Below are 16,002 nucleotides of genomic sequence, written 5' to 3' on the forward strand. Positions count from 1 at the left end.
AAAACTGGGAAAATCCCCAGTGGCCTCATGTCCCGCATCTGTGGCTGTACTGGGGACAAGCATATGGGCTCCAGGTACAGGACTTCCTAAGTCAAGGGTTTCAGGTCACACTGGCGAATCATTTTGCAAGCAAATGCCGCAGGTCTCCTCTCCGATTGGACAGCACGCAAGGTCAGTGTCAGCAGATCTGACCCTAAAAATAGGCTCTCTGATTCCAGTCAGTGTGGCTGGGTGTGTGGCTGCCCACATGCCCCATAGACCAGTACCTCTTGACCCAGCCAGGCCCCAGCGCACACAGGTAAGGCCCTTGGGTGGGGAGGCTGGCACTTCTTGGGTTCATTCAAGTGTTCTTTGGAGGCTTGGGAGTGAGAGAAGCCCTTTTTCTTCTATTTCTGGAACTGTGGAGAACAGCTGACATCCTTTCAGTACAAAAGGCTTCTTGCTACCCCAGCATTTTCTAGAGACACAATGGAATTTTCTCCATTTTCTTCCTTCTGAATCTGTTTTCAGTTCAATGGCCATTTCTAAAGGATAACAGTGGGGGTCAAAACTCATCGGGCCCTTTCAGAAGCACTGGACACCATTGTATCGTATTTCACATTCCGACGGTTCTACATGTGTCTATTTAACCCGCAGAGAGGGAAAAATCTCGGGGTAGGGGAGCAGGGGAATAGAGGCACTGGAGTGACTTAGGCTGCACGTAGGGCAGCCAAAAGGCCAAAGTACATAAACCCCCAGGGATGAGCATTCTCTGTGTGTTCTGGGTAATGCTAAGCATCATCCGGACACTTAATATTTTCCCAGTCTTGGTGGGAAGACAGGGCTGGGGGTGATGCTGCCCTGGTAGAGATGGGGAGGTTGGTTCTTGGAGGGACTGAGCCAAAAGACCAAGACAGCACCATGTGTAGATATGAAGAGGAAAGACATCCTGTGTCTCAGGGCTCTTCAATTAGACTCTGGTATCCTTGTCCTGTGGCCCACAAAGGTCACTCATGGGCCTGGCACCCAAAACTGTTGAGACTACGGGGCTCTACCTGTTCAGGAAAGCTCAAAACATTCCAAAGGGGAAAATTCCCAAGTACGAAGGGAAAGGATGTGAGGAGCATGTCTGGAGAGGCCACCAGCACCCAAAGGTCCCTAATATGGGTGCTCTTTCTGCTGCCCTGACATATTTCTTGTGGTTCCTCCTTGTTTTCATCATGAGACAATCATTTTGGTCCCACCGATAAATCAGAGGACTCTGACATTTACAAGCACCACTTAAAGGGCTTCTTAGCCGAGTCTTTTACAAGGCCTTGGACTTGGGGGTGGGTGGGAAGTGGGAGAGTTAGGGGAAGATCAGTTAGTCCTGAAGGCTCTTCAGGGGCAAAAGCAGATCTGTGCTGAGGATGATGGGGAGGCAGTGGTCTTCTGCCCCTGATAAGCTGGAAGCCCTGAATGGGGACATTTCAGCCCTAGACAACACCTGGATTGGAGGGGAATTGGGATCCTTTCTGAAGGTGGATTCCTGTGCCTACTGTCAATTCTCCAGGTTAGATAAGAAGCATAGAGGAGGTTGGAGAGGCTGGAGGCTGGGCTGTTAGCATTTCCCGGTAATCCTACTGAGGACCAAAGGGGTCCAGGTAGGAAGGGGGCAAGCTGCCCTCCACCAGCCATGGAGCCAGAGCTGGCCTTCCCAGACACTGCAGTGTTTCCTGGTGCTACCCATGTGCCCAGCACTGTTCTAAGAGTTCTCTTTGTAAGTATTAATTCATTTCTTCTATGACAGAAGGTCATCACTGACCCCATTTTCAGATCAGGAAACAGAGGCACAAAGAATTAAGTGATCTGCTCCAGGTAATACAGCCAGGAGAGTGGTAGGGCCTGGAACCCAATGTGTCTCAGTATAAACATTGAGGTTTGGTGCTCCTTGACAGGATGAGGGGTAGTGGTGGCATCTCACTTTGCTGCTCTAACCTGGCCCCTCCCCCAGGGAGGTCTGGGCTTGGAAACAGTTGCACCAAGTGCTGGGGCCAGGGATCATAGCTCTGTTTGTCCTCCTCAGCTGACTACAGAGTTGACAGTATTTGGATTTCTGCTTCTGGTGACCCTTGATGTTTCTGAGCTCTCCTCTTCCACAGGAAAGAGGAAACAATGGCTTGTAGCAGCCTAATATGGCCATTAGATATTAACTAGTCAGAGAGAGTCTTTTCCCTACTCCCAAAAGCCTTCCTTGCACTTTACTCAGGAGTGAATGAGCCCCAACATCACAGGAGGATGATGCCCTGCCCAAATGGTTCCAGTCATCTTTCCCTTCACTGAACTCAAAACACAGCTCTACTCGCCTCCTGGCTGCCTCCATGACCCTGCTCCATGAAACATTCTGAGGCCATGTTGATGTATCAAGGTTTAGATTATCTCCTTTAATCCAACAACCAGTGAATGGATAATATCTCCATTTAATACCCAAGGAAGCTGGAGCCCAGGGCCAGTGAGAGCTCTTTTCACAACACTCTGCACTCTGCTTGGGAGAGGAGAGCACACAAAATTGAAAGGCTCAGACTCATTCTCTGGAACTCATACCTTGTAATCAGGAAGAGTAAATTATCTGTTGACCCAGGTTGGGTGCCAGGCTGCTAGGACTGAGGACCCACTTACTAACTTGGTCTAGTGTTTCCTAAGCCTCTCTGACCCTCATTCATTTTCTCATTTGTAATGTGGGGATCATTATTCCCCATCTGGGATGTTTAGAGAGTAGATCACCACTGGCACATAAGAGAAGTAACCACTTGTGTGATCACTTTCCTGTGTCTGGACAGAGCTTCAATTTCTCTGCAAGCTTTTACAGCACCAAGAAGCAGCCTGGTCTTCATGGTACCCAAAGACAGGCCTCATGAGGAATAGTGACCTAGAACAGGAAGAAGAGGGGCCCCTGGTGAAGGCCACACCCTCACACTGTCTGAACCCCCCCTGCCCTTCCCTAAAAAAGGAAGGCTTATTCTGAGGTGACGCTCAGTGGGGAATGGCTCTTAAAGGATTCCAATGCTATGAGTGGCCTGTAGTGTTTCCAAAATCTCCAGCGGTAGCCAAGGTTCAGTTTCTCAGGTGTCAGGAACTACAACTGGCCTGGTCAGACATCAAGGCCCTCGTTTCCCTCATCAGAACTCCTTCTCCACAGCCCAAATGTCCATCCCAGTCAGCTCCCTTGTCTGAGAAGGAAGCTGAGTGTGAGCCTCTGGCCTCCTCTCATTTCCGGGAGGCCCACCTCTGCCAAACCAAGATTGGGTAAATCAATTAGGAGTTCATAAATTACCACCCCGAAGCGCTTTGAAACCATTTGAAGAGTTAATCAAACAAGTTCATGACATCAACACCATCGCAGAAAGAATATTAAATTTCCTTTTAAATGAAAGCTTTTCTGTTTTTTAATAAAAGGATTTTATATTAATTCACATAATTGCCTCCTGTTAACATACTTGCCAGAATCCAAAAGGGAAAAAAAAAAAATTCTGTTAAACTTGGACTATGTCTGATACATTAAGAATTAAATTATAGGCAACAAAAAATTCCTGGGTTTTCATGTCCAAGTTTTAATTTTTAAAAAAATTCACCAACTTTTATTTTCTAGTTGGGATCCACTTGGGTAGATTTAAAATGAATAAAGACAAGTACTGACTTGTGGCAAATTAAAAATATGTATATATTTATGTATGGACACTGCTGCCAAATTCCATCCCCCCCACACCCCAGCAGTAGGTAATACTCTACTAACAGTCATTTACCCAACCACAATAACGCTTATACTCTTCCCCTTCTTTAAAAACACATTCCAAGCCCGACTTGGGTGGTGTTATGGAAGATATGTAGTGTGTACACATTTCAATGCAGACTAAGTGTCCCCACAAACCCTGCATTAGGAACATAAATGTGAAGGGAAGGCAATTTTATTTCCAAAGATTAGATTATAGACTGGTCTACCATGCCAAAAGTCTCTAGAAGGCAAAGACCTCCCTGGTCCAGCCCATCCCCACCCCCACCCCCCCCACCCCCGCCCAAATCCCTTCTCACACTGGTCTGGCCCAGCCCTATGCATAGGGACACAAGAGCAAAGATTTGGGGGCAGGTCCGGGTCTCACTTGGGAGATCAACTCAAGGAGGAAATGACACCGCTTCCCATCCCCACTTTTCCTCCCAGAGTTCCCCAAATGCTGGCTGAGTTAACCTAGACTAAGATCGGGCTAAGGGGAAGTCCAAGTCCTTGGCTCTGTCACCAAAGCTTGGGGATAAAAAGGAGTGCTGCCCTCTGCATCTGAAGTCAGAAGGGAAGACATTTCCAGGGGGATTTAGCCCCAAGTCTCAGAAATGCACACTTGCAAGGATCTCTTCTGAGGTCCTGTATCTGTGTGTTTTTCTTAAAGAAATATAAGCTTCAGGACCCACACAGCCTGGACTTTCCCTGGATTCCCAGGAAACATGAGGGCCTAGACTGACCTCCTGACACAACCGAGTCCTGGTTGCTGTCTTCAGACACCTCTAGGACAGGACCTGCCTTCAGAGGTTCCCACTTTACAGGAAGACAGTTGGAGCCTCAAGAGAGGAGTGAGGAACACTGTCCAGGCCTTGTCCTTAGGGCTGCCTTCTAGGCCCATAGGTTTAGGGTGAGCATCTTCTACATACAGAACAATTCTAAAATAGAACTTTTTTTTCCCCTCCATGTGCTCAACTAATACATGTTTATCATAGAAAACTTAGAAAAGATGGTTACTTAAAAAGAAGAAAACAAAAATCACAATTTTATTGGCCTGAAACAGCATATAGCCAGTGTTAACATTTTAGAGATAAGTATTTTTTTTTTTAATTTTTTTAGTCGTTGATGAACCTTTATTTTATTTATTTATATGTGGTGCTGAGGATCGAACCCAGTGCTTCACACATGCCAGGCAAGCACTCTTACCACTGAGTCGCAACCCTAGCCCTAGAGTCACATATTTTTATATGATAATGGGAACATACTGTGTATATTGTTTCATAAACTTGCTGTCTCTTCCTTCACTGGCACAAGCCTTTTTCTTTTATTTCTCAAAACTACCACAAACATAGCTGTTGTGTAATGGTTTTGCAGAAGGTTTAGGGTAACAACAAGAGCGCTGATGTAGCCATAGGGCACCACCAAGTTGACTTTGGGATTTCCTGTTACAGTACTCCCCTGGCTGTTTCTCCCCTGAATCTCTTTATACAGTTTCTGGTCCCAAACCCTCACCCACCAAAGCACCCTCTCATATCCCTTCTGGGATATTCTAGAAAACTCAAAACTCTCATTTTACTGTACAGAGCAATCTGTCCTCTGGACCACTTTCTAGGCCTTCTGTCAGATGGATCCTCACATGGTGTTTCTGTTAACTAAGAGGCCTGTACTGTGGGTCTTAAAAATGACAGACTTTCTTTATAAGCTCTCTTTCCTAAGCACAGCTTCCTGGCCAGTCTGCAGACTCAAGGACTCCACTCAGAAATTTAATGTTCCCATTGAAATGAATTATGCATCTCTCCACTGTACTTCTCCCATCTTCCACCTTAGGAAGCAGAATAGTACAGGTTGGGAGTTTTTGTGTTTGTTTGAAAAGGCATCTTTACACTTCCAGTTATAGCTCTGTTTTATCAAAGAAACCAACACTCAGGGAGGATGACCTGGGCAGATCTGTGTGTCCTCCATGATTATAGGGGCCAAGAAAGGAGAGCAGGTCCTGACATAACAGCAAGAAATAGAGGGGGAGCCACAAATGAGAAGTCACAAGCAGCTCCCTGCCCAGACTGTTCTGTTGGGCCAGCACAGTTAAGAAATATAGACATGGTTGTTTATTATAAAATGTGATTATTTATTAAAAGAAATCTAAAATAGAAAACAGAAAGAAAAAAGAATCTCCTTGAGGTCCCACCACTTGTCCATGGTATTAACATTTTGATTATTTTTTCTAGTTTAAGAAACAAGAAAATTACATAAAGTTTTGGTTTGGGGTTTTTGTTTGTTTGGTATCAAAATTGTTGTTTTTAATTCAGATCAAAATCTTTCTTCCTTGGGTGAAGGAAACCTTTAACCAAATGCAAGCTGTTACCACCGAAAATTCCTGGAAATAGCTCTCCAAAGCAAGGCTGCTGCTTCACACAAGGAAATGACACTCAAGACCTTAGTGGCCTGAGTACTACTTGGCCTCTTGCATTCTCTGCTATCACAATATATTTCTTTTTCCCTTTTCTTCTTTAAATTTTTACTTAGTTGACAAGTAAGAATTGTGTATATTTATAGGATCTAATATTAAGTTTTCATATAGGTAACCCACAATATCTTTAAATGTTTTAAAATTAGCTATATCTTAGTTTAGATTCCCTAAAAAGTAGACCCCAAGATCAGGGTCTGGGTGCAAGCTGTTTGTCTGCAGCAGGCTCCAGGAAGTGTGGGTTGGGTACAGGGGTCCCAAGAGGAGGAAGGATAGGAGTGAGCAGGTTACTTCTCTGGGTAACTGGGGCTCTAGCACATGGAAAGGCCTCCAGGGAGAATGTGTGGGGAAAGCTTCAATCCTGAGGTCCACTCAGGATTGGAGAAGCTGGAGCATTGATCTACCCGCTCCTGCCCTTGATCATGACAATTTCTGGAGTGTTAACTCCCCTCCTTCAGACCAACATAAAGACCAAAAAGTACCTTCCAGCAGGGAAACACAGGTGCTTGCGGTAGAAAGTCATTTGGGTATCAGGAAACTGTCCAGTAATGCTGCAGTGACTTGACACCACAAGAAGAGCATCTGCTACAGCTGCCTACACTTAGAAATTAAGAGATTTCTTGTAAAATTCTGGCTTTCTGGCTTCTCATAAAATCAGAAAATCTGGCTTGCATTCCTACATGGAAGCGCAAGCTGCTGCCACCATCAAAGGGGACATTTACTTTTTAATGTACCACAGTCTCCACCACTCCCTAACATTTCTTGCTTCGAGTCAATAGTCAAGTTATTGCTTGCTCTTTTTTTTAACATCCAAACACACTTCCCTCAGCTATGTTATCTGCCTGGCCCCTCCGTGAAGGGGACAAGCAGTCTTCAGAATTGGCATTCGAGGGGCTGGGGATATAGCTCAGTTGGTAGAGTGCTTGCCTCATAAGCACAAAGGCCCTGGGTTCAATCCCCAGCACCGCAAAAAGAAAAAGAATTTGCATTTGATTTCCTGGGACCAAATCTTTAACATGAAGCTGCAACAGGAACCTGGAGGCCTCTCTTGACAGCTTGCCCAGCTCTCATTATGACATTTAGCCTGTGATTGATATTGTATGTGTCACAGAGACCTTGGCAGTTAATCTCTGGGTCGAATCTATGGAAACCAAACAGAACAGATTTGTCTTCCCCTTCCATTCTGGCTGTGATCTGGAAAACAGACTCTCTTGGCCTCTCTGAGAATTAGAGATTTGGGAGCCATGCAGAGAGGGATGCACACAAGCCGCCTTTAGGATTTGGAAAGATTACAGGTCTGTGGTTTCTGGACGGCTCCATGCTTTGTTCTCTTCCCCCATCAAATCGGCACGACGGAGGATAATAGATCCCAGAGCTCCCTCTGCGTGCCAAGTTGCTCTGGGTAGACCGCACCACTTCCTCTTCTGTCTGGAAATCCAGCCGAGGCTTTCAGCACAGAGGTGGGGCCCGGGATGGCTCTCTCCACAGTATAATGAAGGAGGACCAGCCTCACCCAGGGTGAGGTCAACTTCAGTGATCAAAAAAGATAGGCGGAGGTTTCAGAATGGAATTGACTTCAGCATCTCCCTAAAATGGTCTCTTCCCAATCCTCCTTTCGTGGCAGGCAGGGTTCACGAGGGCTTAAATCACCACACTGAGGTGCATGGTACCCAGCTTCTAAGCAGTTCAGTACAAGAAGAGTGCGCACCATGGACGGGCTGAGTTCCAGGCCTCTTGGAATTAAGGCCCCCAGGGGCCTGCAGCAAGGAAAGCTATGACCACGCGCTTAGGAGCTGGGGATCTGTTCCTGCAACAGAAACTTCGGACACCCCTTGAAATAATTTCTCCCTTCCTACATGGGAACACCAATAGACAGGTCCCAGGGTCAAGTTCGGGCCTAACCAACCACTGGCTGGAGGAAGCAGGATTCATCCTATTCTGTACTTTTCACCTCTGCACCTGACTCTGGATCAACCGGAGTCCTGCTTCAGCAGCTCTGAGTCCCTAGCAAGGCCTCACAGGCCTTTGTCATTCATTTAACCAGCACTAAACCATTCCCTTGTTCAAGATATATTTCCTGAGCATTTTCTATGTTACAGACACTGAGACTACAGAGAGAACACCACGGAGCCTCAGACCAAGGTGGCTCCTTCAGGGACTGAACCTGCATTTGGGAAAGCCAAACCCCATCCTGATAGGAAGAATGGAAAGCATTTAGACTGAGCACTCTTATTATCCTTCTCGATACCTCCTTCACACACACACACACACATGCCCTCTCTTGCTCTCTCTCTATATATACATATATATGAGAGAGAGAGACTTATATATACAAATATATATATATATATTGATTGAACGCAGGGATGCTCTACCGTAGCGCTCCATCCCCAGCCCTTCTTATTTTTTATTTTCAGAAGGGGTTTCATTAATTTGCCCGGCTGCCCTCCAACTTTTGAACTTCCTGGCTCCAACCCCCAGTAGCTGGGATTACAGGTGTGTACCACCATGCCTCCTTGACTCTTTAGTCACACCTCAAACTTTTTAGTGATCATCAGACTCTCCTGGGAGTTTGTTAAAATACAGACTTTGAGGTTCCGCTGTACAGCCCAGGAATCTGTTTTTAGGCAGTGCCAGATGACTCTCTCAGAGGTGGTTTTTACATCACACTCTGAAAGGTTCCCCTCCGCTCCATGTTGCCCTCACCATCCACCCCAGGAAGCAAGGTGTTGAAGGAGGAAGTCACAAACCCTGGCTTCCCAGATCCCCACAGACACACACTGCTAGCTCATGATCCTTTAATGCATCAACTATGGACTTGAGAGAATCAAACCTGAAAGCAGTAGTTTCACCCTGTTCCTCTTCTTTTTAAGTTTTTTCTTTTTTTCTTCTTTTTCTTAAGAGATGGGTCTCACTATATTAACCAAGCTGGCTTTGAACTCCTGGGCTCAAGCAATCCTTCTTTCTCAGCTGCCTGGGTAGCTGTTACTACAGGACTGTGCCACCCATGCCCAGTACCTCTTTTAAAATTTTTATTACAGATCATTCCAACCCACACGAAAATAGCAATCACCTTGAAACCATCATTCGAACTCAACAGCCACCACCCATAGCCAATCCTGCCTCACATACCTCCATCAAGACCCCACCTGCCGGGCTGGTATGTATTCCTAAAAGATAAGGCCCTGTGGTCCTCTGAATCTCTTGCAAATTTCCCATCAAATCTAGACCCTGAGGACTCTGCTAAGATTCACATTTTGCTTTTAAAAGAAAAAAATTGGGGGGCTGGGGTTGTGGCTCAGTGGTAGAGTGTTTGCCTGGCACGTGTGAGGTGCTGGGTAATCTTGAGCACCAAATAAAAAAAAATAAATAAAATAAAGGTACTGTGTCCAACTACAACTAAAAAAATTTTTTTTAAATATATATTTTCTGGTTGTCAATGGATGTTTATTTATTTATTTATTTATGGTGCTAAGAATCGAACCCAATGCCTCACACATGCTAGGCAAGCTCTCTAACACTGAGATACAACCCTAGCCTTCACATTTTGCTTTGATGAGGCCACTTGACCAGTATGTTCTCCTAACAAAAAGCAAATAATGTCTGCTGTTTCTTCTTATTCTCACATTGTCAGCAGTCAATACTCAGTGCCTGGATCCAGTAACTCATTGGGTATTGTAAAATAGTGCTTCCTTCCTTCTTTATTAATCTGGAATACTTTCTCAAAGAGAAAATTTCCTATATTAGCCCAGTACAGTTTGTATCAGAAAGGAAGAATAAATGGTAGATTGTTTTCCTTTATTTATCCAGTTTATAGCACTAAGGCCATGTGGTATAAACACCCTCAATTTACAATTTTCCTCATCTGTAAAATGGGGATAACAATAGTGCCTTCCTTATAAGAGTTGTTCACATTAAATGAGTTTATAATTGTAAAGAATTTGGAACTGTCTAGCAATAAGTACAGTTCTTCCTCAGTATTCGTGAATAATTGAGGATAGCAAAATCTGGGAGTACTCAAAATTCAAATCCTTCATAAAAAATAGTATAGTATTTGCATATAACCTATGCACATTCTTCTATATCTCTCACATCATCTTTAGATTACTTATAATACCTAATGCAATGTATATGCTATGTGAATAGTCTACAGCATAAAAGTCTGTACATGTTTAGAACAGATGCAATTTTCCTTTTTTCTTTTTCTTTTATTTTTTTTTTATTTTTTTTTTTTTTTTGGTACTAGGGATTGGACCCAAGGGTACTTTACCACTGAGCCACATCCCCAACCCTTTTCATTTTTTATTTTGAGAATTTCAAGATAGGGTCTTGCTTAGTTGCTTAGGGCCTCTCTTAAATTGTCCAGGCTGGCCTTGAACTTGCACTCCTGCCTCAGACTCCTGAGTCAATGGGATTACAGGTGTGCACCACTACATCAGACCAGTTTTTCTTTTCTGAATATTTTCAATCCTCTGTTGGTTGAATCATGAATTTAGAATGTGTGGATATGGAAGGCTGACTGTATTTGTCAAATAAATAACATTCCCTCCCTGCCACATGCCTATCTCTACACTTCTCAGTCATTTCACCCTTTTCTCCTTCCCTTTAGTCTCAGAGCATGAATACAACTTTCCTTCCTAGGCTGTCTGGCCATACATATACCATTCACTTGGCTCATAGAGCATACACCACCCTATTCCACACTGAATTCATTTCTTTGGGGACAATGGAAACTCTTCTTCCACATTCCACTAGCAGAGCCTGACAAGCTCTCCAGACACTGGTTTCAATCTATAGACAGAACCGCTTCTAGCATGTACATCTCTTCTGACCCCCTGATAAATTAATGCAGCAACAACCAGCCTACTAGTGTGAGCGCTGGGAACAGGACCCCAAATGTCCTAATGAGCTGGCCACCCCTCCTGCAGCAGCTTGCCTCCCACCTCAAGGCTTCTGAAGCCCTGCTTCTGTACTCGGCTGTGCAGAACCAGACAGACCTGCTCTGCATTTAGCCATGTGCCCTTTTCTGCTGGCTGAGTGCTCCCTGCGGCTATCAAGGATGCCACAGTCCTGCAACACCAGGAGGCTCCTGAACTTTCCTATTTGAGTTGAAAAGGGCCCAAAGTAGGAAATTCCAATCAGATGACAGAAAAAGTAGGCACCAAGAAGGTGGTAAAGTCTAAAAGCATGGTAGAAAGGGACTGGCTGTGTGGGAGGATTTCTTGAGCAAAAAGCCTATCCTGGGTCAGCGGCAAATCAACCTCGGTACTCTCTGGAAACGCTGGAAGGTTGGGGAGTGCTGTTTAGCTGCCATCTTGGCCTGCCTTGCTCACCTGTGTGGCCTGAGATAAGCAAGTGGGAGCAGAGCAAGCCAGGGACACATAAGCCATATTTTAAGCTCAGTTTCTTCCCACCTCTTTCTGTAACGCCTGTTCCCTACTTTGGCATTCCCTGCCAATGCCCATCCTGACCCTCTCTCATGACCAGTTGCAGAAAGGAAAGAAACTCCCTTGACTTCAAAATGACATCTGGAGAAGCAAAAACAAGCCTCAAAAATGTCTACCCATCTGCCAAGAGGCTGTCCCTGAAGGCGGAGGAGGACAGGGAGACAGAGGAATACTGCACCCCTGGAGCCTTCGAGCTGGAGCGGCTCTTCTGGAAGGGCAGTCCCCAGTACACGCACGTCAACGAGGTCTGGCCCAGGCTCTACATTGGCGATGAGTGAGTACCCAGCTCAGCAGCTCCTCCCCACGTCACTGCCAGACCTCCCAGCAATGGGCTTGGCTTTTATACTTGTTCTGCGAGAATTCTATTGGTTAGGGCTGGATTCACCTTAAGAAAGAAAAGAAAAGAAAAGAAAGAAAGAAAGAGAGAGAGAGAGAGAGAGAGAGAGAGAGAGAGAGAGGGAAGGAGGGAGGGAGGGAGGGAGGGAGGGAGGGAGGAAGGAAGGAAGGAAGGAAGGAAGGAAGGAAGGAAGGAAGGAAGGAAGGAAGGAAAGGGGCTGAAGCAAGATAGGAGTTTATTTCTCTCTTGCATATAAGTCCAGAGGCAGGCAAGCTGGGGCGAACATGTGACTGCGTGATCAGCAAGGGCCCAGGCTCGTGTGCTCTGTTCTGCCATCTTGAGACCCTGGCTTCCTTCCTCAAGGTTGCTACAGGGTCCCAGACTGCTTATATGGCTCTGATCTTCAACTATACAATCAAGAAAGAAGGAAAAGTGGAGGGAAAGAAAAACGAAAAGGGCAATTTCCCAAGGAGAAGTCCCACCCAAGACTTCTCCTGCCCCTGGCTACAAGGGAGGCTGAGAAATGCAGTCTTTTATTTTAGCTGGGTATAAGAGCAACAAGATTAAAAATCAATCCTCAGGTCAATAGCATAGGAAAACTCCAACCTGTGTGCCTGAAAGGATGGTAAGCCTTTCACATCCCCTTTTCTGAAAAATGCCTACTGTAAATACTACTATTATTAATGGCTATTATTTATGAAACACTATATGCCAGGCACTTCACTAAGCCCCCTGCATGTATAACCTCATTTTATCCTCATGATAACCCAGTAAAAAAGATGATCTAATTACTTCCATTTTAAAGGTAAGGAAACTGAACAGTTTAGTATGCCCATAGTTTGATAGCAGAGAGCTACAGTTCAAGTGCAGTTCTTTCCAACCCAGAAACCTTGGTCCTAACTACCATTCCAACACCTCCCACTCCATCATCCAGTACTTTGGGGCAGAAGGGGCAGGACACCTGTGTGTGATATTAATACATATCTTGCTGCTTAAAATCTAGAGATAAATTGCTAGCTATGAGAATCACCCAAGGATAGTGCTATGGATTGGATAGGAGGTATCCCCCAAAAACTCCTGTGTTAATGATGAAACAATTAGATTACAAGAGTTGTAACCTAATCAGTGGATTAATCCACTTGATGGATTAATCATTTGAAAGTACTACTGTACTGGGTGGGGCATGGTTGTAGAGTAGGTCAGTGGGGGGTGTGCCCTTCGGGATTATATCTTGTCCCCTGGCTTCTATCACACTTCTTTGCATCCACTTTGAGCTGTGTAGTCTTCTCTGCCACACCATTCCACCACAATGTTCTGCCTCCCCTTGATCCCAGAGCACTGAAGTCAGATGACCAGAGACTGAGACCTCTGAAACCATTAGCCAAAATAAACTTTTCCTCCTCTAAGGTGTTCTTATCAGGTATTTTGGTCATGACAACCAAAAGCTGACCATCTAGCAGAATCCCTTGTCTTCTTTTTTTGCATTAATATTTTGAAATGTGAGAAGTTATAAAAATTACATGCCTTTTACACTAAATTAAACAAAATAGGGGGTTATAAAAAGAACTGCATACTCGTCTGTCCCCTCTTAATTCTACAGCTAACCAATATTAAGTTCACTTGGACGCTTCTACTACTTTACGTATGTTATTGCGAACATCAGGAAAAATATATATACAAAGGGTTTTCATTTCTTTTAAACAATTTCTTTAAAAAGCAATCATACTATACTTACTGTTCTGCACTTTTCATACTCCATAGTCTAACTGCACTACAATTATTCTAATCATTTCCCAGTTGCAAACATTAGGGGAACACAGGTGAGGGGTATACATGAACGCTCTGTACTGTTTTCTCTTTTGAATTCAGTTTTATTGGAGATAATTCACGTATCATAAAATTTATCTTTTTAAAGTATACAATTTAGTGGTTTTATATATTCACAAAGTTGTGCAGCCACTGTCACTATCTAATTTCAGAACATTTTTTATTACCTCAAGAGGAAACTGGGAATCCATAAGCAGTCACTCCTCATTCCCTACCTTGCCCCAGCCCCTGGCAACCACCAATCTACTTTATGTTTTTATGTTTACCCCTCCTGGAAGTTTTGTATAAACGAAATCATTCAATGTGTGGTCTTTTGTGATTTGGCTTTCTTTCACTTTGTATACTCTTCAAGGTTGATCCAAGTTGTAGCATACAATAATATTTCATTCCTTTTATTGTCAAACAGTCTCTGTACTATTTTTTTTTTTCCTTTGGCACTAGGGATTGAACCTAGGGGCTCATGCATGCCAGTTAAGCACTCTGCCAGTGAGCTACATGTCCAGTCCTTTTAAAAATTTTATTCTGAGATACAGTCTCGTTAAATTGCTCTGGTTAGCCTCAAACTTGTATTCCTCCTGCCTCGGCCTCCTGAATTCTAAATTCCTGGGATTACAGGTATGCATCATCATGCCCAGCTCTCCATATTATTATTTTTGAAATTTTTCTGTAAGTCTAAAATTAGTTTCTTTTAAAGGTATACTTTAGCCCCAAAATATCACTTTAAGAATGTAACTGGGCTGGAGTTGTGGCTCAGTGGTACAGTGCTTGCCTAGCATGTGTGAGGCACTGGGTTTGATTCTCAGCACCACATATAAATAAAATAAAGGCCCACTGACAACTAAAAAAATATTTTATAAAAAGACTTACACCATCCCTGCATCTTTGTCCATGCTCTTCTTTGCCCTTCACCTCATCTCAGTGCCCAGATTCTCTGCAGTCTTCCAAGTTCATGTGTCACTTCTGTCAGGAAGCTAGCTCTCCCCCACAGTGGGAAGTATGTTTTTTCCTTCTATATTTTACATATTACATTTTTCTTGCCTATAGCTTATAATAACAACAATAATAGCTACACTGTATTGAATTCTAATGTGTCATGCTCTGTGCTAGGCATCATTTAAATGCCACAATAGCCCTATGAAGGAGATAGCATTATTACTCCCGTTTTACACATGGGAAAACCAAGGCTCAGAGTGTTCATTTGTTCAATCAGTAAGCATTTACTGAGTAACTTGCTGGGAACTGTGGGGGATACAAAGAGGAAACTGAGACTCAGTTGGGCTTAAGTGATCAGCCCAAGGTCAACTACCTAAGTGGTAGAATTTATGCTCAAAACTCAGATTTTAAAAAAATGTCATCAGTAAGAGAAAGACACTATTTTATTTACAGATGAGTAGAGAAGATACATAAAGAAATGTATCAGGGAAGTGGAGTGGAAGAAGAGTGGGATTTGAGTCTTGGATCTGCAGATTACCAGTTTTGTGACCACTTTCCTTTACAAGGCAATCTTATGGGACCTATCTTATGGGGGAAGATTAAATGCATTAAAACAAGAACTAGAGTATCCGTATGCAGTGAGTGTTCCGTAAGTGCTTGATAGTATTATGGATCTAAGAAAGATCACGGCAGGTGAATTCTAAGCCTGGTTTTGGAAGATGGGTAGGATTTCAAAGGAATTCCAGATAGAGGGAGCAACATGAGAAAAGCCATGAAGGGGAGAACAAAGCGGGTGAGTGATCTGGAATACAGAGGATGATTGTGGTAGAAAGACCTTTTAGAAGGTCTGGGCTAATCCAAATTCTACTACTGTGTGGTCAGTTTCTATTAGCTGTGCTATCCAACAGGCCACCCTGGCATCTCAGTGGCCTTCCTCAACAATGGTTTACTTCTCACTCATGTTACAGTCCATTGTGAGTCAGTTGTGACTATGCTCCATGGACCCTGGAGTCCAGGGCCCAGGTTGATGGAGCAGCCCCTACCTGGCATATTGTTGGGATATTTTTCTCCCTTGCAGCAGAGAGAAAAGAGAGACGTGGCAAACCCTAACCTGATGTAGAAGTGACATGGACCATTTTTGTCTCCATTTCATTGGACAAAACAAGTCCATGCCAACATCTCACATTAAGGGGATGGGAAATTATAAACTGCCCTTAGGAGGGATAGCAGATATTCCAAATGATAACAACCTACCACAGCCAGCTGG

The 16,002-nt window shown here is 44.1% G+C and overlaps 1 protein-coding gene across 2 annotated transcripts in view; it reads left to right on the forward strand.

Moving 5' to 3' along the window:
- Positions 1 to 223: 223 nt before the first annotated feature.
- The window catches only part of DUSP29 (dual specificity phosphatase 29), a gene marked incomplete at its 5' end in the record, with an annotated part of 37,601 nt that continues 21,822 nt past the window's right edge, over positions 224 to 16,002 (forward strand). Inside the window, 2 exons of one of the 2 annotated variants that reach the window (XM_079135967.1) lie at positions 224 to 298; positions 11,679 to 11,912. In XM_079135967.1, the coding sequence (XP_078992093.1) occupies positions 11,713 to 11,912 (200 nt within the window). Of the gene's footprint in view, positions 299 to 11,670; positions 11,913 to 16,002 lie in introns of those variants that run through there. The other variant, XM_079135966.1, reaches the window with a different exon arrangement.

This window comes from Sciurus vulgaris (assembly GCF_902686455.1).
Source record: "Sciurus vulgaris genome assembly, chromosome: 4".
In the NCBI taxonomy this organism is placed as follows: Eukaryota; Metazoa; Chordata; class Mammalia; order Rodentia; family Sciuridae; genus Sciurus; species Sciurus vulgaris.